The sequence below is a fragment of the Diplotaxodon limnothrissa genome, linkage group LG11, assembly GCF_057381915.1.
Source record: "Diplotaxodon limnothrissa isolate DT_005_m linkage group LG11, D_limnothrissa_male_GT1.1, whole genome shotgun sequence".
Classification (NCBI taxonomy): Eukaryota; Metazoa; Chordata; class Actinopteri; order Cichliformes; family Cichlidae; genus Diplotaxodon; species Diplotaxodon limnothrissa.
In genome coordinates, this window is record NC_140606.1 from 19187260 (window position 1) to 19212656 (window position 25397).

At 43.3% G+C, this 25397-nt stretch overlaps 1 protein-coding gene across 1 annotated transcript; it reads right to left on the reverse strand.

Annotated features, from left to right (window-relative positions):
* Positions 1 to 14718, reverse strand: phactr4b (phosphatase and actin regulator 4b). Its single transcript, XM_085365280.1, has 14 exons — positions 14652 to 14718; positions 11322 to 11492; positions 10145 to 10225; positions 8840 to 9343; positions 7218 to 7541; positions 4863 to 4994; positions 3314 to 3839; positions 2695 to 2996; positions 2377 to 2575; positions 2140 to 2195; positions 1811 to 1872; positions 1585 to 1722; positions 1308 to 1384; positions 1 to 366 (listed from the first exon to the last, which is right to left on the reverse strand). Exons 1-14 carry the CDS (start codon positions 14716 to 14718, stop codon positions 351 to 353), a joined length of 2655 nt encoding a protein of 884 aa, XP_085221406.1. The 3' UTR covers positions 1 to 350.
* Between the last annotated feature and the right edge of the window lie 10679 nt (positions 14719 to 25397).

The window sequence follows — 25397 nt, forward strand, 5'->3', positions numbered from 1 at the left end:
TTAAAGGTTGTAACTATATCCGAGTCCCTGAGGGGCACCACACAACAGCAGAGTGAGAGTAAGCCCTGTAGGTCCTTTGCCACTTCTCCACTTTATTGGCACGTGGTTCCCCCTGCCGTCTGGGAGAAATACTGCATCTGGTCTCCACCCACCAACACCTCGGTTCAGTGAAAGCAATGTAGTGAGAGGGCGAAGGAGGACAAGCAAGAAGCATTCTCGTGTGGAGTCGGTTCCAGGCTTTCCCTGATAACAGTACATTCAAGAGGCGCAAAAGGGCGATCTGTCTGCATAGGGAGCAGCTGCTTCTTTGCCGGAGATCTTAAGTGCTTCTTTATCCGGAAGCAGGGATGTTAAGGCCGATGGAACCTAAAGAAACAAACAGCTCTCATGAGGCAAGATCACACCTTTGTAATCCTTAAGCTTTTAATGCACGGAAATTCATTATATTGCTATTTAAGGTACAGATTTTGCTCTAAAAGTCTTCTTCTGCCCGTTGTTAGTGCTGGATTCTGCCATTCAACCAGGCATGCACAAGAAAGATGACTATATGGATGTTTACTGGTCACAACTCTATTAATGTAGTAGCAGATCACCACTGCTGCTAATTCATATTTAAAGTGTTTAGGTGCAAGCAACACAAGATGGCTTTAAGTGTAAAGCAATCACAGGACACAGTGCATGTGTAGCTAAGGCAGCCGATGTCTACAGACTAAAATAAGTGACATCCTGAAGGTCGTTAACAATTGAAGGAGTATGAAATAAACAGTGTTGACACAGTAGCAAGGTAACAAACTCCTTTGGCTAAAACCTGCTGTTGGGGGGTAGATGTCTTCAGGATGAGCGCCAAGGTTGGCTGCAAATGGCAGGAAGTGTTCAAAGATGCATCACTCTCAAGTGTGCATTACATATTTCATTGTTTCCCTGACACAACCGGGAGAAATAAATAACAACAAAAACAAAACTGTGTGGTGTTTGCATGGCTTCCCTGTGCTCCAGGTACCCGTCTTCCTCCCAAAGGCCTAGGTTTTGGGTGGTCATGCATGTTAGCTTAATGGGTGATTCTAAATTGGCCGTAGATGTGAACGCGAGTGTGAGAGGTTCATCTGTCTCTCCTTTAGCTCTGCGATGGACTCATGAGCTGTCCAGAGTGTTATAAACCAGTTTCTCGGTTTATAACAGCTGAGATAGACTCCGTACCCCACCAATATGAAGTAGTGGTGTAGAAAAACAAATCAGCAAAACACAGTACCTCACTCATTTGACCAAAGCAATCAATCAGCCAGTCAAGTTTCAACTAAAAGGTCTACCTTGTGTAAATTCTGCTCTCTTCATGAACCTCCATTTCAGTGCTCTTATAATCATTGAGCTCCTTCCGGATGGCCGCCTAGACAAAACAGCAATTTGGTTAAACATGAACTCAGAAAGAAAACGAGACAATATACTGCTAAAAATTACATTAACCTAAAGGAGTTGCACATGTTTAACATTTAAAATCATATGTTTGTAACACTGTCTTGGACATTTTGTAAAGTGCTGTATCAGAAAGCGGGTGTGCCGATAAAGCCTTTATATGCAGCTGATTACCTTGTCGGCAGGAGTGAGCTTAGTCCACGGCTTGTCTGCTCTTCTATCGTAGTCCTGGGCATCTGTGACTTCCACATACTCGTGGAATCGCAAGATTTTTCTTGCCTGTAGTTCTGCAACCGTGGGTCTTTGACTCAGCTACAATAAAGATGTTTTTTTTATGTCAGTTTAATATCAGGTAAATACATGGTTTAACACTGGGATGTTTGCCGGCGTGCTGCTTCACCTTTCTGGTCAGCCGTCGCTTGATCTCTCGAACTTCGGCTTGTCTGTCAGCCTGATTTTTAGCTGAGGGGAGAACAAAGATGGGAGAAAGAATAGAAGAGCCAAATTTAGACTTTGGCATAAAAGGCTTGGTTTGATGGCAGGTTTAAAAGCAATTTCTAAAATTAGATATGTGCTTGTTGTTGACAGATGTGAAATGTACTTTGTTGACAAATGCTGAGGCAAAAGCATCAGACGAAAGAATGAGGAGGGGTTTTGCTAAAACCCAGAAACAAAGGAGTCCAAACAAGTCAAGGATCATGAACAAAGACAGAGAGAGTTAATACTAACGCTGGAGGATGTTTCTTTGCTCGAGTTCCTCAGCAGTGGGTCTCTGACTTAGTCGCCTGAAATAAAAAAAAAGAAAAGAAAAAAGAAAAATGGAGTCCTATTTTTACACATTTACTTCACTTGGACATTCAGGTAATAAGCAGGTCAAGGATCTTTTAAAAATTGGTCTAATTTCTTCAGGAAATGCAGTTTCACTGCTGTCATTTTAAACAATACAATGATACCGCTCATCTTTACCTCGTGAGTGCAGTGCCGATTTGTGTGCGAATGGCTTCCCACTGCTCTCTGCTCTGCCAGGTGAGGCCGGTCTGTCCTGGAGGGTGGTCATCTCGGCTGCTTCTCTCCTGCGTAAACCTATCCCTGTCGGGAGCAGAGGGACGGCTGCTCAGCTTCAGAGCCAGGGTGTCCTTTCTCTTCACCCTGCTGGCCAGTGCGCCTGGATAAAAGCCAAGCGGAGAGATGCAGTAAGCTGAGAAGGAGCAGCAACACTGCACAGGTTTACAAAGAGTCCAGAAAAGCCACTAAATGACCTCCGAATCAGTTTGTTATGCTTACTCATCGGGGGCTCATCCTCCTCATCTTCATCTGAGTCTTCATCTTTATGAGGCACAGGACCATCTGAATCACTGTCCTCCCCGTGCATGTCGTGTTCGCCTTCCTCATCCTCATCCTCCTCATCTTCTTCCTCGTCGTCGTCATTGCCGTTTCCCCGTGGGATCACACAAATGCCAGCGTCACCGACCAAGCACCGGCGACTCCTTGGCTCCAGCTCTGGCTGTGGAATCTCCCCATCATACTCCTCCTCTTCCTCATCATCTTCTTCCTCTTCTTCTTCCTCTGAGTAGTCATCCTCAGATCTAACAGGAAAAAAATACATGCATATAAAACATTTTTTCTGGTTTTTTTGGGCTAATCCTGAAGACGTGTTTTTCAATGAATTTAACTGAAATATGTCCCTCCAGCTATATCTGACTTTACAATGATGAAGACTGGACTTTTTTTCAGCTTGAAATGGATATACAAGTAAGTCCAAAGTGTACACAGCTTAGAAAATGGATGAAAAAGATCCGAAAGCTACATGCAAAGACAGATCACGTGCAGACTCCATACTTCTTCACCATGTACTGTCTTTGTATACACTGATTCATAGACTTTTCTGTGCAGAGAAACTTACAGTTTTAGTGGTTGAATGCTGACAGGCAGAGGGCGACCTCCTCCTTGGTACTCTAGAGGTGTTTCGAAAAGCAGTGTGTGTGCCCGCTGCGACCCATCTGGATGTGGCTGAGCCGGGCCGGGACTGGACAGGGCTCGCTGGATCATGATGTGCAGCGGTACGGGAGCCGGGCGCTGGGGAGACTCATTGGTCGGGCTCGGTGGGTCGAAAAGCATTGGTATGGGTTGGGGGAGCGGATGGGGGTAGGAGTGCTGATGGTGGAGGTGGTGGGTCTGTATGTGTTGGCGGGGTGGAGAAGGTGGTATGTGAGTCGGCAGGGGAGGGGACGGAGGAGGGGGAGGCAGCTGGAAGCCCAAGGGGAGGCTGCTGTGTTCCTCCAGAGAAAGTGGTGAGGGGATGATGGGATGGCTTGAAGCAGAGTCCTCTGTGTTGCGTTTGGTGACTGGGGTGGTCCTCTTAGGAGGCATCGGAGGAGAGGGTTTGGCCGGAACAAGGCTAGCGCCCCCTGTTGCTTGGGTGAAGTCACCTGCAAAACGAAAAAGAGCTAATCCAACCATAACTGCTAAAGAAAAACAGCTACAGCTTAGGCGTGTGAGTGATTTGCTAGCAAGTGCTTTACTTTTGAATCTAGTTTGTCACTGTGACGCAAGTGCACAAGCATCAGTCACACATGTATAACATACCCGGTATGACAGAAGACACACGAATGCTGGGATTACATGTCTGACTGAGCATTACTGCATCCGTACAGCAAGTTGGTTCACATGACGGCCATGAACGCACACTTTGCTCTAAAAGACCAGTGTGCAGCGAGTGCTCCAGGTCACAGAGACAAAAAAGATGCATCCATGCTCTTCACAGCCAGACTAACCCCGCACCGACACTTTTTCTATTAGCGTAGTAAAGCTCCTGAAGCTCCTAAACAAAAAGCTCAAATGCAAACCTTCCAGTTTTGCATGCACATTTGCATATTTGCTATTTGGCTCTTAAGACTTCAGAGGACAGCTTTAAGGCAACATTTCTGTTAAAAGCAGACATAATAAGTGAACAGTGCTGACAGACTTACAACATGCAGTAACCTACACTGTAATGGACTTCCTCTCTATAATAAGTCGAGCCCTTATGTTAGAAACATTTTGCCTTTTTATTCTTCGACCCATTCAGTCATCCATTCAAGTCCACCCATCCATCCCAGTTGAGTGAGAGCTGAGTGGATTAGAGACATAAAATTCATTTGATGCATAGCAGAACACAGCTGGAACCCGCTAAAGGCCCTCCCTTATTCAGAGGCAAAATACACTCAACTGCACTCACACAGAAGTTGTCTCCTGCATACAGTAAGCACACTCATTCTCAGCTTGTTATATGCATGCGGCTCTTATATACCAGGTCCAAAGCAATGAAGGCCGGTGAACAAGTTAAAGGCTTTTCAGAAGACATATGTTGGCAGCAGGAAAGGATGCGACATGATGAAGTGTGCAGACTCTGAAGAGGGCATTCCAGAAATTGGCACCCCAGCCAAAGAAATACCAGGGGGGCATCCTTTTACCTGAGCGCAGGCCTCCAGCCCGCCGGCACAGGTAGACAGGCAGGGACAGGTAGACATCATAGTCGCACTCTCGCTTCCAGCAGGACCAGTAGAGTGGAAGCTGAGCGTTTTCTCCCCCCTGCAGGGCGGAGACTAACAGGGACGAGATGGAGGCCTTCAGCTTGTATGTTTAATGAATGCAGCTACTTTCTGGTGTCGTGTTGTTGATTTCATAAGTTACGGCTGTGGTCAGAAGTTTACATCCACTCATCGTGGGCATGAATTTCATAGTAATTCTGGGCATTTAATGATTGATTTGAACTGTTTCAACTTTTCTTTTTCCAGGGTGGAATGATTGTGCAGCAAACATCTTTAATGAGTTAAAAAAAAAGAATTTGGTGCACACAATTTAAATTATTTTGGGTTTCCTCTAATCCACACAGAGTCACGGATCTGACTTTTAAGTGTAGTCTACAGATTTTCCTGACTGAGGTCGGGTCTTTGGAAAGGCCATTCGAGAAGCTTAATGTTATCCTGCTTTATCCATCCCAAAACCAGTTTTGTTGTGTGTTGGGATCATTGTCTTGTTGGAATTTCAACCATCTAGCTGCTGATTTGAGGTTGAAGAAGTTGAAGAATTTAGAGGTAGTCATTCTTCTTCATTATTCCATCCACTTTATGCGATGTACCAGTACCCCTGACAGCAAAACAGCCCCAGAGCATGATGCTACCAACACCATGCTCGACAGTACCATGTTCCTAGGTCTTGTCTGACTACAAAACATTTGTCTAGAAGGAATTTGGTTTGTCCATGTGGGCAGCTGAAAATTTCAGTCGAGCTTCAAGGTGTCGGTTTTTTCTTTGTCGATATCCTCTCAGTCCAGTAAAACCAGTTTACCGTCATTCATATCATATTCGGTCACCTTTCTCACTCAACATGTGTTAATAGACCTCTCTGCTGAGTCATACCTTTTATTAATCTCTGGCTGTCTTCCACAGCATGTCTTTATCCTGTCTTCCTTCTCTCACCCCAACCGGTCACAGCAGATGGCCCCGCCCCTCCTGAGCTGGAGGTTTCTTCCTATTAAAAGGGAGTTTTTCCTTCCCACTGTCGCCAAAGTGCTTGCTCATAGGGGGGGTCACATGATTGTTGGGGTTTTTTCTCTGTATGTATTATTGTAGGGTCTACCTTACAATACAAAGAGCCTTGAGGCAACTGTTGTTGCGATTTGGCACTATATAAATAAAATTGAATTGAATTGAATTTCATATTGACAGTTTCGGTCTTTTTCCAAAACTTGGCAAAGTAGTTAAATATCCATATAACATGATCTTATGTAAGTAAAGTGTCTGGTTGAGGTGTAACTTGCTGAGGAACATTTATCCCAACATTAGTGGGGGTGAGTGTATATATTTGAGCCTGTATGTATACTTCTGATCGAGTGGATCGAGAAAACCCAGAATAAAATCAAACTTGTGCCCCAAATTCGTGTTTTTAAAGTCATTACACACGTACGCTCTACGATCATTCCACCCTGGATGATCATGACGATGCCAGTGATGAGCAGATGCAATCTTTTGAACACAACTGTATATAAACAGAGTTGCACTATGAGGGAATGGTACTGTTTCCCGAAGTGATAATCACTAAACAAACACATAGGTAAGAACATGATTACTATCCTTGTAACTGTAACAGTATCCGCTTCACGGTGTGTTTTATTAACACCTTTTGTCTCAGTTGTTCTTTGTCCATAAACTTGGCCACAAAGCAAAGAAGCCTCCTGGCTTTTAAAATACAGTCACTTCATAGTAAACTGTCAACAAGTGTACTGAGAAATTAGATTTCGAGGAGTTCTCTGTAGTGTAAATGTTAACCTGAAACTAGTTTAAGTTCTTAACTGACTCATTTTGTATTCTATTTGTGTCAAGAACAACAATTAGTATAATAAACTGATGACAAATGGGGCATTTTTGTAATCCCCCCCTCCCCCCCTACTGGGAATTAAAACACGATCCCAGATGAGGCAAAACCACAGAACCGCTACACTGTATCTGTGGAAGCAGTGGCCCACAGCCACAGGAGTCCTTGTTATCCTCATAGCGTAAAATGCTGGAATACGTTTCTGCTACAATAATCCAGGCTTAATAAGTAATTAACTGGGGAAAAGCAGCTCGTGCTGTTAAGATAGTATCGTATACAGGATGTTGTGCTGAAGAGTTTACCATCAGTAGTGCACTGACGCATAAATGTACATACTGTATACGCCAGCTGGAAAACTACACGCTAACTGAGCAGGGGTTGGATTGTTGATGTATGCTTCCTGTCCCTGCAACATCTGTTAACCTAAGAAGCTACTGTTAGTAAAAGCTTACCCAGCATGGCCGCGTTGCCCCTGTTCACAGGCTTGGGTGGAGGCAGAGGGGGCTGCTTGGCGGGCTGAGAAGTGGGGGTAAGGGCAGCGGCCGAAGACTGCTGAGTGTTGGAACACGCAGAAGACACCGATCGAACAGGTTTGGACGTCACACCCGACGGAGAAGAGAACTGGCTCGTGGGGTGGTTGGATGGAGTTCGAGGTGGACACTCGCTGCCAGGTTCAGGGGTGGAGCTCACCAGCCATTTTGGAGGCATGATCACCTGTTTGGGTGGCAGAGGTTCACGTAGGGTGTCCAGGTCAGGAGCAAAATGGCTGTCTGATTCTAAAAAAAAAAGGAAAAAGCAGCTAACCATATAGTTTTATATCATAACATGTAATTCTGCTTATATAATTTTAAAAGTTACAGCACGTCAACTGAGACTGATAAACTTAAGCAATACATGATTGGTTTTCAGCTGCAGTGCATATACTGTATTCTATTTATGCATGATCATAAGAAATACACTTCAGTGAATTAGCAAAATCTCACCAAATATCCCAGTGGATTGCTATAAATGTTTCAGCTCAGAGACTCAGCGATGAGCCACTTTTCTACAGCTCTAAGCACTCTCTGTGATAGCACTTGTTTGAGAATGGCATTATCTAGGGATCAGCTGTGAAGATAAACAGAGTAGGCGGCTGCAATTACCACCAAAAAAAACCAACCTCCATCTGCCCACCCCACTATACCCGCGAGCCGGCCCCCACGCTGTTCCCACCGCTGCGCCCACGCCATTCCTGCCGCTCTCAGGTTCGGGGCTATTTATTTACAGAAGTGTTATCAGTGTGATGCCATGTAAATCAAAGAGGAACTAATCCAGGGGAAAGCAGGAAGTCAGACTGAAGAACAGAGAGAGAGGAAGCAGGAGATGTGATAAAGATAGAAATGCGAGTGGGAGAGGTAAAAAAAAGTAGCATCATAAAAAAGAAAAAAACAAGGTAAGATGAAAAGAAGAGCAGAGCAATGACACATGAAGGAAAGTGGACAAAATTTTCTTTCTTCTTTGCTGCAATGACGTGCTATAGTGTTTGCATACTTTTCAACTCCTAGCATGTTTACACATTGGCACAGAATAACCTGTCACGTGAGCGATAACCACACAGCTGAGATCTAAAAACAGAGCTAAACACCATTATTTTTGAACAAATTCTATTTTTCTGGGAAATCAATTAGCTGTGGCACTTTACCAATTATCACTGAGCTCACTGTGCTAGCCTTAAAGGGCAATAATGAGTATAGCGATCGCGCCACATTAATTAGGAGAGGAGAAGAGAGGACGAGCTATTCCCTCATGTTCCTGAATAAGAAGCATAGCTGGAGCAGGCCTCCCGGGAGCTGACAGGAGCCCGTCTATATCTGGGAGGACAGCATATAAGCAGAAAAGTGACAGCAAAAGGGAGGGGATAAGGTACCCAAGAATCACCGACTTTTCGAATATGAAGGAGGTTAAGGTGTAAAAGGTGTGCACTTCATCGGTTATGGCCTTACACTGACAACAGCAGTGCTGCTATGATTGCAACTTGTAAAAATTGGTGGAAAAATTCAGATTGCAGGGAGGACAACTACTGGAAGTGACTCACCTCTCCGGGCCCTCCCCTCCTCAGCAGATGCATGCCGAGGGAGTGTAGGCTTCCAGTCTCCTTCTGCAGGCCGACTCCTCCTGCCGTCCTCGGATGGGGCCTTCTGCAGTCCTGGCCTCTTTTGCCCGTCGTCAGGGTGAAGCCTGCCACCATGTCTGCTCTCTTCCATTTGTCCGTGAATGTGGCCCTGCCAGGCCATATTAGACTTCCACTCGCCCTCCCCTTGCGCCCGTGCCCCAATCCCTGCGCTTCTCCGTCCATCGTCATGCAGTCCTGTTCCCCTGGAGCCCAAAGCTCCACGGCGGTCTCCATCTGAGGGAGAACAACGGCCCCTTCGGTCATCTGGCTGGGCGAGCCATGCAGGGTTCATCCTAAAATCTGAATCTGAGGGGAGTTGGCCCTGGTTGCATGGGCTCCTGACACCACTGATGACTCCTCCTCCTCCAACAGGCAGAGTGTGGCCATTCTTTACATACGACTGCTTCACATTTTGTGCTTCTCCATCTAAAAAGATTGGTCAAAAACACTTGGTGAATACTCAAATAAATACATTAGAAGACTGAATGATATTCTGAGCTACTGAGAAAGTGCGGAAGGACATTACATGCTAAATTGATACATCTTTTAAAGTTTTACATACTGGTAGTGCTGTGTTCAATATTCTACAATTAACCTGATGCATGGCAAGATAACTGATAACTATCCAACTGAGCCATAACACTGTTAAACATACTTTTTGCTGCTTATTTCTTCTTTAAATCTGGATTTCAGATACAGTGAGGGGTGATTTTTGGGGAGATTTTAAAGACTACAAAATCAATACAGAAACTGTTCAAAAATAATTGCTATTTGCAGTTTTCTTTCCCACAGTAATAAAATGTGCCCTTAACTCAAGCCCCATGGACAGTCAGTGTTTGCCGTGATGAAGAAGCTGCTGTAGATTTAATAAATGGGCTCCTGCAACAGCGGGACCAGCAGAACGTTTGCACACCCCCCCTTTCTAAGCTATTTTGCTGCAAGGCACAATTTGTTCCACTTTTCCTCAGCTCTGGAGAGTGGCAAGTAATTTTAAACAGACATTGCATTACTTTGAGAAACAGCAAGGTGAAAGCAGTTTTTTCTCAAATTTGTTTTTCTAAATTTGTCTCAGGCACCTGCTGCATGGGAAGACAGCGTTCCTGCTATCATGTGCTGAAGACTTAACTGTACCGTCTGAGTGGGCGTTATTGCCTCGGGGCTGCTGCTGTCAGACGCAGACAAAGCTTTGCAAAGATATCACATTTTGAATCACACAAGTCTCCTCACCACTGTCCGGGACCTCCTTCAGCACCCCCTGTTCTATAAGCTCCTGTCGGGTGCGCCTTGTCGACATCTGCCTCTCTAGTTCTGTCAAGAGCAAAAGGAAATGACATTTTATAGACCATTTTTTCACCAAGATATTTATGATTTAAAATTTTCACTGTGATCTCATGCACCAGAAGCAATATATATAGATATATATATGTTGTGCTAATTCGAGTCACTGAACTGGACCTCTTCACCATGCTTTCTGGTTGTAAGTTTCCCATATTATTCAGTAACACTTAGAATCAGTTAGCAAGTATCTTTATATATAACATACTGTATATAACATGTGGGTGTGGCTTCTAGGCCTGAAAAGTGAAGCCAATTCAGAAGTGTCTTAAATCAGTATACTTTTAATGACCAGCAAGGGCAACTCTACTGGTTGCAGAAAGAAGTCAGATTGTACAAAAGTACATAGTACTCTACAAAAGGATAAACACCCTGTAACTGTCAAGTTTCTGCGATACTTTGCTCTCGGTTTTTCGTACAGATGCAGCGGTCTCTTATCACGTCCGGCATCAAACCATCGAGGAGACAGCCAAAAGTCTAGAACTTCAGTAACCAGCAGGTGTCACAGTAAAAACATCCATCTTTCATATACAGTCTATGGACACGACTTTCCTGTCCTGCAGGTTTTAGATGTGTCCTTGATCCAACACAGCTGATTCAAATGGCTAAATGACCTCCTCAATATGTCTTGAAGTTCTCCAGAGGCCTGGGAATGAACTAATCATTTGATTCAGGTGTGTTGACACAGGGTGAGATCTAAAACCTGCAGAACAACGGCACTCGAGGCCAGGAGTTGCCTAAACCTGCATTAGATGATATGTTAGAACTCCACCCTCTAAATGTTCACAGATGGCATGTGCCACACTGCTAAAGAGACGATTAATTAGCCAAAAAGGACGCTTCAAAACGCAAGGGCACCATGATATACACGTCATCTCTTAACGAGACATCTTGTATTCATCTTATTGTATTATGTGCACTGAAAATAGCGAGAGACAAACTTGCTTGTAACATTTGGGCGGAAACATGTTCACAGAGGAATTTTAATGACATTTGAATACAACTGATACGGCCGCTGGGGTGAAAGGAGAGGTGGCATTCGCAAAGAGAACAAGTTTGCAGCACAAACCTTCAGAAGTTTCTTTGAACTTCTCGCTGCTTTTTTTCTTCCTCCACTTCCACGGCTTGAAGATCTTGCCAAGGGTCGAGAACTTGCCCTTGCGCTTCGGGGGAGGGGTGCTGTCCCCGGTGCTGCCTCCCTCTCCCACCATTGTGCTGTGGTGCTGCTCAGCTTCATCATCTAAAACAGAAAGCACAAATTTACAACAAATACAATAGAACTTATAACATGAAATTATAGACACCCCACTCAGCAGCGGCGCTTTCTATTTTAACTGAGCTCATCTGCTGCTAACGAGGGCCAGGATCATTATGGCGGTTATTATCTTTAGCTGTTAGTTCTCGGGGGCCGAGCGTGCTTTGGCAGGGTGACGCTGAGAGCTCACGGACTCCTCCACGTATCCACAGCTAACAGGAGAAGCCTAACACTGGCTCTGAGCCAGGATTTCTCGCTGTCAAGTACTCACATTCCTTAACCGGATGGAGTCTAGTGCCTTATCAGCCTTTCAGCCCTCGCTGCTCCCATAGAGAAGAGGGGCACACACGAATGCAGACATAAGCAGCAGAAAAAGGTTGTCAGTCATTCTGCATACATATATAAAATATATACACATGTACACACCCACACATACAGGTAACAAGAAGCAAAAGCTCTTTAAAAACCACTAATTATCATTAGGTGTCACCAAGGCTTCAAGAACTCAACTAAAAAGCAATCTGCAGACATGGCTACATACTCTGGGTCACATGACTGACAGGCCAACTGACAGCGCGCTGAGCTTGGAGAGGCTTTCAAACAGGCTGCAGCTGCTGTATTCAGCAGACATAATATTTACCAGCAGAGAGAGAACAGAGTCCGATGTAAAACATCCAGTCTCGGGCTCACACAGGATGTCTTGGCGACAGTAATGCCCTGCAGTCTGATTCCCACAACAATATGCTCTCACACAATACTGATGTGGCTTACTTAGCAGTCCAGGGAACACTAAAACAACAAAACGTTATTCCTGGATAGAAACTTTTTCTTTATTTGAGACACACACACACACTGATACGCATACATCAGTATCAGCTAGCTGCAGTCCAGCACCCCTGGAGCTGGCAGGGTTTCAGTATCTTGCTAAGTGACACTACAGAAAAGCGAATGGTTGCTGACACAAGATTCAAACCCATTTTTTGCAGCTGAAGGACAGGCACATTAACTCCACACTGCTGGCGGTGTAAAATTTGAGTTGAGTGTTTACACAGACCTCAGAAGCCTGACAGACTGTAAACCTCGGATAGGAAAACAGTTTTAATCACAATACTTCAACTTCATACCCTACTGTGAGTTTAAAAATGGCATTTTTGACAAGTAGTTAAAAAGCAGACACTAATCTACCTTGAAGAGGGGTGCTAAGTGTCCAGCTTGCATGGTGGTGGGACTTAAAACAGCACGCCATGAGGACGCAAGGAGCATTCAGCAACCAAAAATCTACTGTCCTGTGTATATGCCAGCATCAAATCACAGATGACGAAAACGCAGGAGACCAAGTTGCAGAGAGTTGACGGAAACTACAGCAGAGAGTCCGGAGTCGAGAGACATGTCCACGCTGTGGAAATCCAGCTTATCTCTGCGAGGTAGAAATCTGAGGACTCAGACCAGCTGCCATAACATCCAGATTAAGCATTGCTTAAGGCAGCTTCTCCGCGATCCAGAACTGAGGTTCTCACACACAGCAGACCGTTCTGTCAGAGACGCCTCTGCCACAGTGGCTCAGCTGAAGCCAGTGAAGCAGGATAAGAGCTGGCTGTGACAGGCCTGCACACTCCAAAGCACTGCAGAGATGACGATGGCAGAGGACTCAGCCCATGCAGCAGGCATCTATTTGAAAGCTACGACTGACCATATCCTCAGCGGTCTTTTCCGTTAGCCAGTGAAGCTCGATTATAAAAGGTGCCAATCCACTAGTACAAAAAAAAAGTCCTCAAAAAAGAAACAAGTACAGAAGACCCAAATCAGCTGTCACGTTCAAGAGAGCTTGTAGATCCACTCCAAATTATTCTTCACAGATACAGAGAAAAACTCTCCAACATGCCATTGTTTCAGCTGTAGTGTGAAGAGGTCTGGCATGTTGTGACACTATAGCTGAGTGTGACTGTGGGTTTTGGAATTGGAGTAGAGGGTAAAAAAAGGGCTACAAAGAGAGAAAAAGTACAGACATAATGTGGCGGGCTGGGATGGGGGGGCTGGAAACGCAGTCACAGAATCAGGGTGGAGTGCCGTTTCCTCCCAGAGAACAAAGGCAGCCTCTTCCCCTCATATTCAATAACATAGTCCACTGTACAGCTCATGGAAACACTATGCTCGAAGGTACAACAGGGAAACTAATGAATGATGATATATAAAAAAATAGCTCCATTCATAACAGAGCTACATTCTTAATAGTGTTACTCTAATGAGAAAGTCTGCCCAGATAAGCCACAGCAGACAGGAAACACGAGAGTGTGTGACTGTGCTGGTGTCTTCCTATGACATAGCCATATCCAGAAGGCACACCTACTACTCCCCCATGCAACTGGCCAGATTTCCCTCTAACCTCATGATTCACTGAGTCATGGCAGGCTGGTCAGGTGAGCATGTGGGTAAAGGAGATTGTTGCTGTAAAGGAGCATGCTATCCCGATCGCTAACACAAAAACCAAAAGTCCAGGCGGATAAATATTAGGAAATACCTCCAACCTCGGTGTAACAGTTACCTTTGTCAGGGCCGATTATGACATTTAATCCACTTACGAGCGCTGTTTCCTGCGAAAAAACGTGTTCCCTAACATTTTCAACAATTTAAGATCCAGTAGAAATAAATGTCATTACATGACACTGTAATATGAGTAACGTTTTACTGCTGTACATATCTTTTTACTCACTACTTGCATAAAATGCACGATCATATAACATCGTGCGGCGCTTAGAAACTTGGAATAATTGGTGCGGTACAAAATTATGTAAAACCTCTGAGCCAGACAACATATGCAATCTGATGTTCCTGTGCAGTGTAACATAAGAAAATAAGTGCACAAGTCATGCATGAGTGTGTTAAAAACACTGTAGAGAATTAGCCACATGATCCCAGTGATTTAGCATTCCTTGTGGTGGTAAACATGAATGAGGGGCAGAATTAGGAGGGAGGCTACGCAACATTTGTGCAAAGTTTATTACACAATCACCAATCCTCAGCTCTGCTCTATCCTCTATCCTTGAAAACTAGTAAACGAGAAAATAGTTTCATGTTGTTGATGTTAGCGATGGAGGAAACCACAGCTGTGTAAAGTACACCAAGAATGTAAGCCCAGAAACTCACCACTGCGGCTATGTTGTTGTTGTTGTGGGTCCTGAGCTGAGATCTCCACACGGAGGCTCTGTCCCATGATCCAGCCCCCGAGGGGCCCCTACCTGTCCTGCACCTTTAAGTGTGCGCCTTACACGATACAGATCAACTCCTTCACCTGCCGTGCTTCTTCTGCGACAAAGTCCCCGTATGCCCTAAGATCTTTTATGCTTCTCTGTGTCTGTCATCTAGCCGCCTTCTGTGCCTTTTCTTCAATCCTTCCCCCATCCCTCCTTCGCACAATATCCTCAGACCTCCCCTCCCTCCCTCCTGGAGTTGGACTCCCCCTTCCTTGCTGACCCTCCCTCCTTGGCTCATAGCACAGGTCAGCATTCACTGAAAGATGCCTACCATTCCAGGGAAAAGACACGTTTTGTTTTCAATACGGCGCGTGTTGTAGTATGCGGTGCAGTGCGTGTACTCAGTAATATCCGTACAATATAAAATATTCCTTTATAGTGAATTAAAAAGAGTTAACCAACACAGAAGACACTAGACCTGAAGCTGCAGATCTCAGACCACAACACACAAGATATAGTTATATATACACAACTATAATGCAACTATAGTAATGTAATTTCAATCAGTACCCTTGACCAGTAGAAATGCTTTGCAAGATCAGATGCATTACTGTTTCTAAGGAAAGGTCCAGTATGCTCTCATCGCCATCAACAGAATGACACTGACCAGGTTGAGTGGACAGTTTGATCAGAGAAATAAACATTGCACTTTCTATACAGGGTTTGCACGCTAACATTAGCTGACTCCTGCTCAGTAACCTAATGTTAGTGCAGGGTGTTTATCATGCTGCTCGCCTCCTTTAATGTCTCCAGGCACCATTTTATACACTTTTTTAACTCCCTTATATCACATTTTAAAAAGACTTGGAAGGATTAGCATGACTTTGAAATATGTTTGCCAAGAAGCACAGTCTTGTATCAGGCTTGAAAATAGAGAGGAGAGGCAAAGAAAAAGTGAGCACTTTCTGTAAATGAGAAGAAAAGCGGGAGTGGACCCCCTGAATTAGTGCTTTGATTTCGTTTGACGTTCGAGTGTCTTTAGAAGAAAAAAAAAATCTCATCTGAGCCTCAGAGGAATCCAGAGCACTGTGCTGTGTCATTATGCCTGGATAGATCAGAGCTTTGTGAGCATTTGGCTGCATCTCGAGCTGCTTCTAAAGATGGAGAGCTAGTGTGTTCGGCAGCGTTCCTTTTCTCTTCCTGTGCCCCACATAAAGCCACCACGCCGGGCTGGCTTCCAGCGAGAACTGAGCCAATCCGCATGACTCCAGAACCTGTTGGCCTGACCTGGATAACAGACTGGGACAGGCTACTTCAGCAGGGAGGGAGACTAAGTCAGGTACGCACATATGTACATAAACATCCCCAGCCCTGTCTGACAAGAGTGTGCAATGAGTCATTCACGATGGGGGAATAAAGTGAAACACAGCATTAACACTGCATTTAAAAAAACCACAACGCGTAACTCGGTACTCACCACGATTTTCCATTACAGAGTTTGAGGCACACCAATCAACATCTCCTGAAAAACACAAGTTTAATACATGAGCAGACACATTCTCAGCTCTACATTTGTTTCATTTTATACCTTTATATAATTCATTTTATTCTGTTATTTCAATTTATAGTTTTTAATGCAATTTTTCCCTTTTATGTATTTTTACTCAGTTGTATATAGCATTCGTATTCTATTTTTATCTTATTGTATATTTTTATTCTATTTTATTCTACTGTATATAGTATATTATTTTATTCTATTCTGTACAGCTGTGTACTGTATTTATTCTTATTGTATTCTAATTTTTGCGTCATAACTTTTGCACTGTCCACTTCCTGCTGTGACAAAACAAATTTCCCACGTGTGGGACTAATAAAGGTTATCTTATCTTATCTTATAACATTTTAGATTGCCTTCAGATATAAAGCATATGATATATAAATAAAACTCCTGTGCATTGACTTCTGTATATTTAATTGGATTTGTGCAACTGCAAAAAGTCGTACACATACACTACACAAAGTCATGGGAGGGGTGTGGGTGGTCGGGGTTCTTGGCAACAGTACAGCAGTATTTTTTCAGGTCTCTAGCATGTTGACGATGCCACCTCCAACCATCCTATCCACTCTGAAAGAGAGAAAAACAAGGTCGATCACATCACAGTCTGACATACAACACACAACTAGGAGATCCACACTTCCCAGGAATTTTCCGATAAGACTGCGAAGAGAAACCGATTACACCTGGGCGTGAAAATACAGGCACACCGACTAAAAGTCACAACTAGACAAATAATACTCCATATCTCAGAGCTTGAACCTGTCCGGGAATAAATGTCCAGAAAAGATGTATCTATGAGTTTGGATGAAGCAAAAAAAGTAATTTCTAATACCAGACTGAATCTATTGTGTATTTGAAGGTGCGTGCTGTAGGAGAAAGAAAGCAGAAGGAAATACTACAAAGGCCTTTAGAAGCCCCTGTGTAACAAAAACTGATACAATTTGGTCAGACTTTACAGAGCTTAAAGCAGACTATAGCTCCAGTCCACTAAATCACAAAAGGTCTGATGCCACAGTTTGTATCCATTGATGTATACATGGTGACGGTAATGAGTAAATGGCTTTCTGGCATTCATTCAAATCAGAGTCGTGTGTAAAATGACACTTCAGTTATGTAACCGCTCATGGACAAGCTCACAAATAGCAATTTTATGTACTCAAAGTGGTGCACCGTCCATTCTTTGCAATAGAAAAGCTGGAAAACAGAAGCAAAATCACAACACAAAAGCTTTGATAATTAAGGCAGCAAAGAAAACCAAGCAGAAATATTTACTTTTGCAGTACTGACTGATTAACAAGTATAACTGCTGTATAATTAGAAGTAAAAATACATTGTCAACGATATAGTGTTGATGCACATCTAGCTAAGCTTTGTAGCACATTGAGTCAACACTATGTTTTTGGGAATCGTCCTTCATTTGGTCCATCTTCTGTCATGTTGCCTTCAAATACTAACACAAATGGTAAATGGTAAATGGCCTGTATTTATATAGCGCTTTTACTAGTCCCTAAGGACCCCAAAGCGCTTTACATATCCAGTCATCCATCCACCCATTCACGCACACATTCACACACTGGTGATGGCAAGCTACATTGTAGCCACAGCCACCCTGGGGCGCACTGACAGAGGCGAGGCTGCCGGACACTGGCGCCAACACAAGACTGCAAAGACTTTACAACCACACTGGTTTGGACCAATCTACTGCAGTTTTAATCAAATGGATTAAATCAATCATACACATACTGGGTATATTATTTAAAGCAGCGGTCCCCAACCCCAGGGCCATGGTCTGCAAGTCATTTGGTACCGGGCCGCGAGAGTTGAAGCTCGTGTGTGAAATTTATGGTTTTCAGAGTTTTTATCATTAACTCGGTTTCCCTGGGTCTTTTCCCGTGTTGTAGTTGTGTGTCTTATTTTGAAATAAATATTAACGCGTTACCATAGCAACCAGAGAGGATTAAGGGGCAGAGAGGAGGATGTTGTTGGCACATTTCAGGAGGGCGCTGCTAATAAAGTTACACAATTACACAGTGAATTTGCGCTTATCATTATATTTACAAAATACCACAGTTTTTGTCTTGGTCGTATCATTTTATTTTGTTGTATTTATCCGCGACACATTAAAGGCCGGTCCGTGAAAATATTGTCTGACATTAAAGCGGTCCGTGGCGCAAAAAAGGTTGCGGATCGCTGATCTAAAGTATGTAAACTGTCGGGAATTTTGGGGGGACCAGGTGTTGATGTCATGCACACTTTGCTTGAGATTTGTTTGCCATCTTGGACGTGTCATAATGACCAGTTGCTATGAAAAAATGTGCATTCGCCGACTGGTTGGCACTGGTTCCTGGAGGTTGCTGGCTCTCGCTGAATCAAATTACGATTGAAAAACTCTTCCTAGCGACTGCTTTGGTTTCAGGCAGACTTCCATGGTTGACTGCAGTTTTTCATGTTTGTCTGTAAACACTCGCTAACAACCATTTCCATGCAAACTCAGGGTGACTGCAGCAATATGCTAGCAACCAAAGCAAGCACAAGGAGGTTTTTGCCAACCAGAAAGGGAATACAGATTTTGTGTGACTGGGGATATAGTAACCACTTTCCTAGCATATGCCAACAACCTCCAAATTGGCTGACAAGTTAATTGTCACATGCTTAGTGGAATGATAATATCAAAGGGCTAGGTATAGATTAAAGCCTGTTGGTGAGATGAGACAGAATGAACTAAGGCAGAACTCCACCCTCTCAAATCTACTGTGTTGGTGGGTTTCTTAGTCATATACTGCAGGAATCATATACTTTCTTTGCACATGACAACATCTGAATGGTGGGGAATTATTTCATACATTTCTGACATTTCTAGAAAGTTATAAATAAAACAATATTACGAGTCTGTTATGGCATCTTTAAATCTCCTTCAGGTGACTATTGTTGTGATTTTGCACAATATTAATACAATTAAATTGAAATGATTTAAAGTTTCAGCTATAAAGAAAATAAGTTGTTATTTTCTAATTAATTCATTAGTTCTAGTCCCAGCTGAACCTGATTAATAATTCAAGACAGTGTGTTTGTTGATTGTTTAAATGGTTCAATGACAGAACAAGACATGCAAGCATGATTGTACAGCAGAGCGCAAATTAGACATTCTTAGCAATAAAATAGCTGAAATGCTATGGAAGCCACATCTTTTAGAGAAAATCAGGCACAAATGTTTTCTGCAGTGAGAAAACCACAAGCAATCTAATGTGAAAAAAACCAAACAAAAACGCTGGTTATAATTGTCAGTGTACGAAGTGGCCCAAACCCAGACCATAAAGTTTGGCTTTGGGCCACAAAATTCCTTCTTGCTCTTAAATACTACTGATGAGCCTCACTGCAAGGCAAAATTCTGGGTTTTAATGGCCTTCATATCATCTTACATTTGAGTAAATTAGGCAAACTGCAGCTTTATTGCCTTGAAATCTAATGGTTTTGCCAGTGAGGGATATATTAAGAGAAAGTGTGCTGGCTTTTGTTACCGGAGGCCCTTGACTAGATCATTAACATTATCACTGGCCAATGTCCTACCCTGAAGGTAAGCTCTGTCAGTCTAAGGAAGCTGTGATCGTATTGCAAAATAATCCAAATATCACATATATAAACGCAAACAGTTCACTACATATATAATTCTGGATATTCAGTTTGGAATTCTTCTCTATTTCTCCTCTAGGGCAATTTTCTGGCAGGTCAGAGGTCAGCTTCCCTTTCAAAAGAAGAAGTGTAAGTAACATCACTTGCACATCAAACAGGCCAAACAGCACTGCCTGAAAGCCTGAAATTACTGTAGCCTTCGTAGTGCAGCCATTCGCATACAGACTCACACAGACTGGATGAGAACCCTAACACCACTGAGACGAGGCAGATGCATTTGTGGTCAGAGATGAAATTTTTTACACTCCCGCCCAGTGCCACAGCCTTGGCTAGATGACTCAAAATAATCGAGCTGTGCGGTGAGTGTTCCACGGAAAGAGAAAATATCTCTAGGTCTTCAAAGTACGAGCGGATTAAAGGAAGGGGGTGGAAATTAAAATACTGGGACTTTTCCATATATATCTATACATATAAACAGGATTATTCGACTACACTTCACTTCAGGCTTTTCATAAATAAAGAACTGGCTTGAGGAGATACGTTCCACAGGAAAATATTGTTCTGTTTCACTTGCTGTTGTCACGCTCACAGCCAGTCACAGATAAAAAAAAGGGATGTTCATGGCCTAGTTCCTTATTGAGTTGTTAACCCTGTACCTGCTTTTTGATTGTACAGAACAGATCGATATGAAAGTAATGTGTTTATCGAAACTATGCAGGACCTCTGAGTTTTAACCATGAAAGATACCTTCTCAGAGGCCCCTAACAGATGCCATATATCGCTTCACACAGCTGGACAAGCAGATCGAAGAAAACGGGATGCACACAATCAATTAATGACACAAACTCTTAATTCGAGCTGACCTCTTCGGAGAGAAGAATACATAAAAAAGCCTAACTTACCTGCCCACTTTATCAATCACTATTCACAAACTACATCCCTGCATGGCCGATTATTTCAGCCTGGCTTCCAAATCCCAAATGCACCAACCAGGTATGTGAAAGTGACTGTTAAAGACCGCCTAGAGGTCCCGACTGTGTAATCTTCTGCGGAGTGCACACACCCTCACTGGCGCAGTCTACTAGTGTTGATTCAATTACGATGGGAGCGGAAACGGCAGCAGCTGGCTGAGTTATGCCATCTTTAAATAGCAGTCTGCTTCTCACTCCAGGGTTCTGGGCACAAAAAGCTGCCAAATCACTGGAAGAAAGTAATTAACTCCATGCTTAAGTCCTAACAAGGTAGACTCTAACAAACTGAACACAACGAGCAAATGTTTGAATACAAGTTATTATGTGCAGCAGGTAGGCTGAGCTGAGGCATACTTACAGGCCAATTCCAGTGAGGTATCAAAAAGAAATAAGGATTGTAAAACAGAACATGGCGATCGAACCCATGTTGCTGTGTCTACGCTTGGACCTTTCTGTAGCTGTCTGTCCCGGGCTGCACAGTTTCTACACCTCTTTCCGAAATGGATGGACGAGGGCGTCTGTTCCCAATCTGTGCTGGGAGAGCGTCATCAGAGCCTGCCCCAGAAAAGTGCCTCTCACCACAGGGACCAGTGCCCCACTTTTACAAGGAGCCCAAAAAGCTCCTCGCCTTTGCTAAACTTTTCTTCTGTAGTGTCCTTCCACCTGCGTGAAGGCTGCACTGCAGGGGAACCAAGCATAACTTAAGTGAAGTTATTTGATTATCGGCGACAAGCTCTGCCATGGCGCACATGCATGTTTACACACCGGAGCAGGCCGCCCACTTCTGCTCCCTGCCAGCGGATGCCCTGTGAACGAGGATTGATCTGAGACATTCAGCAAAGAGCTTTTAAGGAATGTGATGCTCAGACTAGTCTCATCTGCGCGGTTTAACCAAATGAATCAGGCACAGTCGACAGCTTAACCATTGTGGTTCTCCTCTTAATGGTCCATTAAAGAGGAGGCTTCCAGTGGGAAGTGGAAAGAGCCCGAACACAAGCCATGAGCTTCTTTTTTTCTGCAAGAGCACATTAACTTCAAGAGTTATTATGGTGGATGGAACCACAGGAAATGGATTTCATTGCATGTTTAAGGAGAGAAAACACCTGATGAGACCATTAGCCAAGTTTTATCGTGTGTCAGATTCAGTAGCTGCATTGAATGCATTGAAAAGAAATTGAGACAATAAAATAATAGCCTTATTATAAACACATTTTTATTCCTCTCCATCAGGAGGCTCTCTGAGATGGAAGTTTATCAGCCTGGTCTGGAGTAAAACTGAATAATTTACTTCACTCTCATTTCCTCATGGCAGTATAGCTTATAACGTCCTTGAAGAAGTATGCACTCTCCATAATAATGGGCTGCGATGAATCCGTATAAGAAAAGAAAAAATTACAATAAATATAAATTGCCCTGCCAGACTGCCATTTCTCCAATCACACTTTGATGTCAGACACATGCACATCTTTCATCGCTGCCCTAACAATCCATGTCCTAATTAGACCTACACGGACAGCGGATTTCTAATTGTATCGCCGAGATTAAACTGACTCTTACTTAACCGGTTTTCATTCCCGAGACAAAAATACAAAATTACCTGAGAGGTTGAATCGGGCAATGTCGTAAAAAAGCATGAAATTAAACAGCTGCTACTCCCCGGCACCAGGAGAGGAAAAACGGGAGCCCGTGCGAGAAGGCTCGCGGCACCGACCTGCCCTCTCTCTCCCCGCGAGCGGATCTCGCGCCAGTGGAGTCAAGATGCTGCTGAGTGAACGAGAGACCGGAGTCAAGTCAGCCACGCAGCGAAAACGGCGACTTCCGGTGTCACACCTCAAAATAAAAACTCTGCCGGTAGACACATTTTATGAAATAGAGTAAATAAACAAATAAACATAAATAGAGTGGGGTCTGTTATCCCCCGATTTGTCATTGTTCCTGACATTTCCGCCATGCTGTGATTTATCAAGCCTACAGATGCAGGCCCTGAGGCAATGTATTACCCTTTTAATTATTACTGTGAGCTGAAGATGGGCCTATAGGTGTTACACCCCACCATAAATGCATCATATGTCCTTAAAAGTAATCCATGTTTTTTTCTTTTTCTTTTGCACACCAGCACCAACACTTACACAGAGATAAGACAGCTATAGGGACAATCGTTTTGGCCATTTCTCTTTCTCAGTATATATAGTTTAGATGTAGCATATATGGCACAATATGACGCGGATAAATAACCGGTCTGCGGACCTTCCGACGACATTCATCGGCACACACCATGCACATCCTGATCATCCAGATCCTTTGTTGTGCACGGTCTCCTGAGCAGAGCATCAGCGGGGAAAATGGAGTTCCAGGGTGTGAAACAATTGCAGCAGGAGCAAAGATGTGTGCTGACCCTGTGGCACTCGCTTTGTGCAGAAACACAGCACTTTCACGCGCAGCATCGCACTGTGAACGTGCAAATCGCTTTCTGAAAACGGCTGCTTCGCACTGACCAACTTGAGAGCGCAACTTGCAGGTTATTGTCTGTGCAGACATCTCTGCAGCAAACTCACCGTGTTGTACTCGCTGCTCGGGAATCAGCAGCCCTACATCCCTCCTGACGAACGTCCCTCCTCCGCCGCCTCCTCTTTTGAAAGTACTTACAGCCGACTTAAAAATAGCAGCCCGGTCATTTCCTCACCTCACACTTTCCCCTTCTTCCAGTGCCCGGTCCAAACATTTTGCGCACTTACCGGAAACCATCGCGAGCTGCGCATCTCGGTACCGGTAGTCCTCAGTGGGAGCGACAGCGCCGCATTAGCCGTTGAGAATACGGCTTCTCTCTTTGTTGTGAAGACTTCAATACCCACCAGGCTTTGCAGTCCACAGCTCTGGGGTGGGAAGGGGGTGGAGGGGCATACCGTTATGTTGTCCAGCTTCACACTCTCAGGATGAAGACCCTCTCTTCCCTTCCTTAAAAATAACAAAATAATAAAGGCAGCCCTGACGTACAGATTGAGCCTGCTATCATTTTAACCCCCATATGACATTTTATTAAACACACACCCTGAGTTATAACGCTGTAAGAATGAGACTGATGCCGAAAATAAAATACAACCATTTAAACATTTAATAATAATAACAGTGACAACAACAACAACTATAATAATAATAATAATAAACTACATTAAGTTATTGATGGGATTGTTGTAAAGCAATAATCTCAGTGTATTATATGCTCTGTGAAATTCTGTATTGTTCTTGTTTTTCCAGTATCTCTTCATAGAGACCATTCTCACTAAATCGATTGGCTGCTTCCATTTTGGGGGCGCTTATGTTTGATGCTTTTTGAATTATTTGATGATTTGTCACAAAAAAATATCAAAAAATCTTCTTTAGTTGAGTAAATGGGAGGAGTAAAGCGGACCAATTAACCAACAGTGTGGGAAAAAAATCTTCAAAATTTTACTCCCAAGTCATAAAAAAAGAAAACGAAAGAAAAGAGCATTCTTTAAACAATGTATTCCTCTGAGCTAACAGATGTATCCTTTTTATTCCTGCTCTTTTGGCCCCATAGTGAAAATTCAGAATCAACTTTACTTAACTCTGTTTCAGCAGTAATAAGGATATGAAATTACAGTCAATTCTCTACTGAAAACGGGGGACTGTGTATAAAATGATAGTAAATAAACACTTCATTCAAAATTCATGTCAAATTCCTTAAATAAAAGCTTAAAGTCTTCACTTTGCTCAAATATTGATTTTTTTGATCAGTTGTGAACAGAGTCCAGCAAATTATGGACCCAGCTGAATGGCAGTCTGACAGCAGCTGTTCAAACTCTGAAACAATGACGCCTGCATCATGCAGAGGAACTGGACACACTCTTTCAATTTCAAGGATTTATCAGAAAATTTAAAAAAAAAAATGATTTAAAAGCTTGTAGATCCACCCTAAGCAGCAATAACCTGAAGTAACTGCAGAGTTGCTATTGTCTTTCCTCCTTGTTGATGACCAGTTAATGAAACATTTAACTAGAAGCACCTGGCTGCTACTTACCCTCTTAATTACTATGGGAGCAATAAGGGTACCCTTCATTTTCCACACACTGCTTTTCGGCTTAGTTGTTATAAAATAGATAATGATATGGTGCAACACATCACATATACTTTCAACATCAGATTATTTTTTGTCCTGATAAGTAAAACCTTAGAATTGAAAGCAGCTATACTTTCTTTTTCACATGACTTCATACACATTTCGATATAAAACAGCAGGCATGTTGAGGGATGAAAAAAGTTCTGGGAATGGGAACATTTTCTTCCAGTATTGAAAAATGGCCGTTACACCTTATTCTAGTTTCTCAGGCATCTGGGGAAGTCCTGTTCTCTGACTGCAATTTTACCACAGACCTCAAACTACACAAAGAGAATAAACATAAATTTCTGCTCATGGAGAAGTGAAAAAGGCTTACCATATTGCTAATAAAGTGTCCATGAGAGGATCTAGATCAGTTGACCTGTCAGTATCATTAAAACTGTACTTGCTAACTTTCATGCA

Bases quoted from the DNA above. Each gene is read 5' to 3' on its own strand.
- phactr4b (XM_085365280.1), bottom strand. From the start codon at position 14,718: ATGGGACAGAGCCTCCGTGTGGAGATCTCAGCTCAGGACCCACAACAA. The intron at 7,542-8,839 runs GTGAGTCACTTC...TTTTTTTTTTAG, and splicing joins GGAGGGGAGGGCCCGGAGAG to AATCAGACAGCCATTTTGCT. The intron at 3,840-4,862 runs GTAAAAGGATGC...TTCGTTTTGCAG, and splicing joins GGCTGGAGGCCTGCGCTCAG to GTGACTTCACCCAAGCAACA.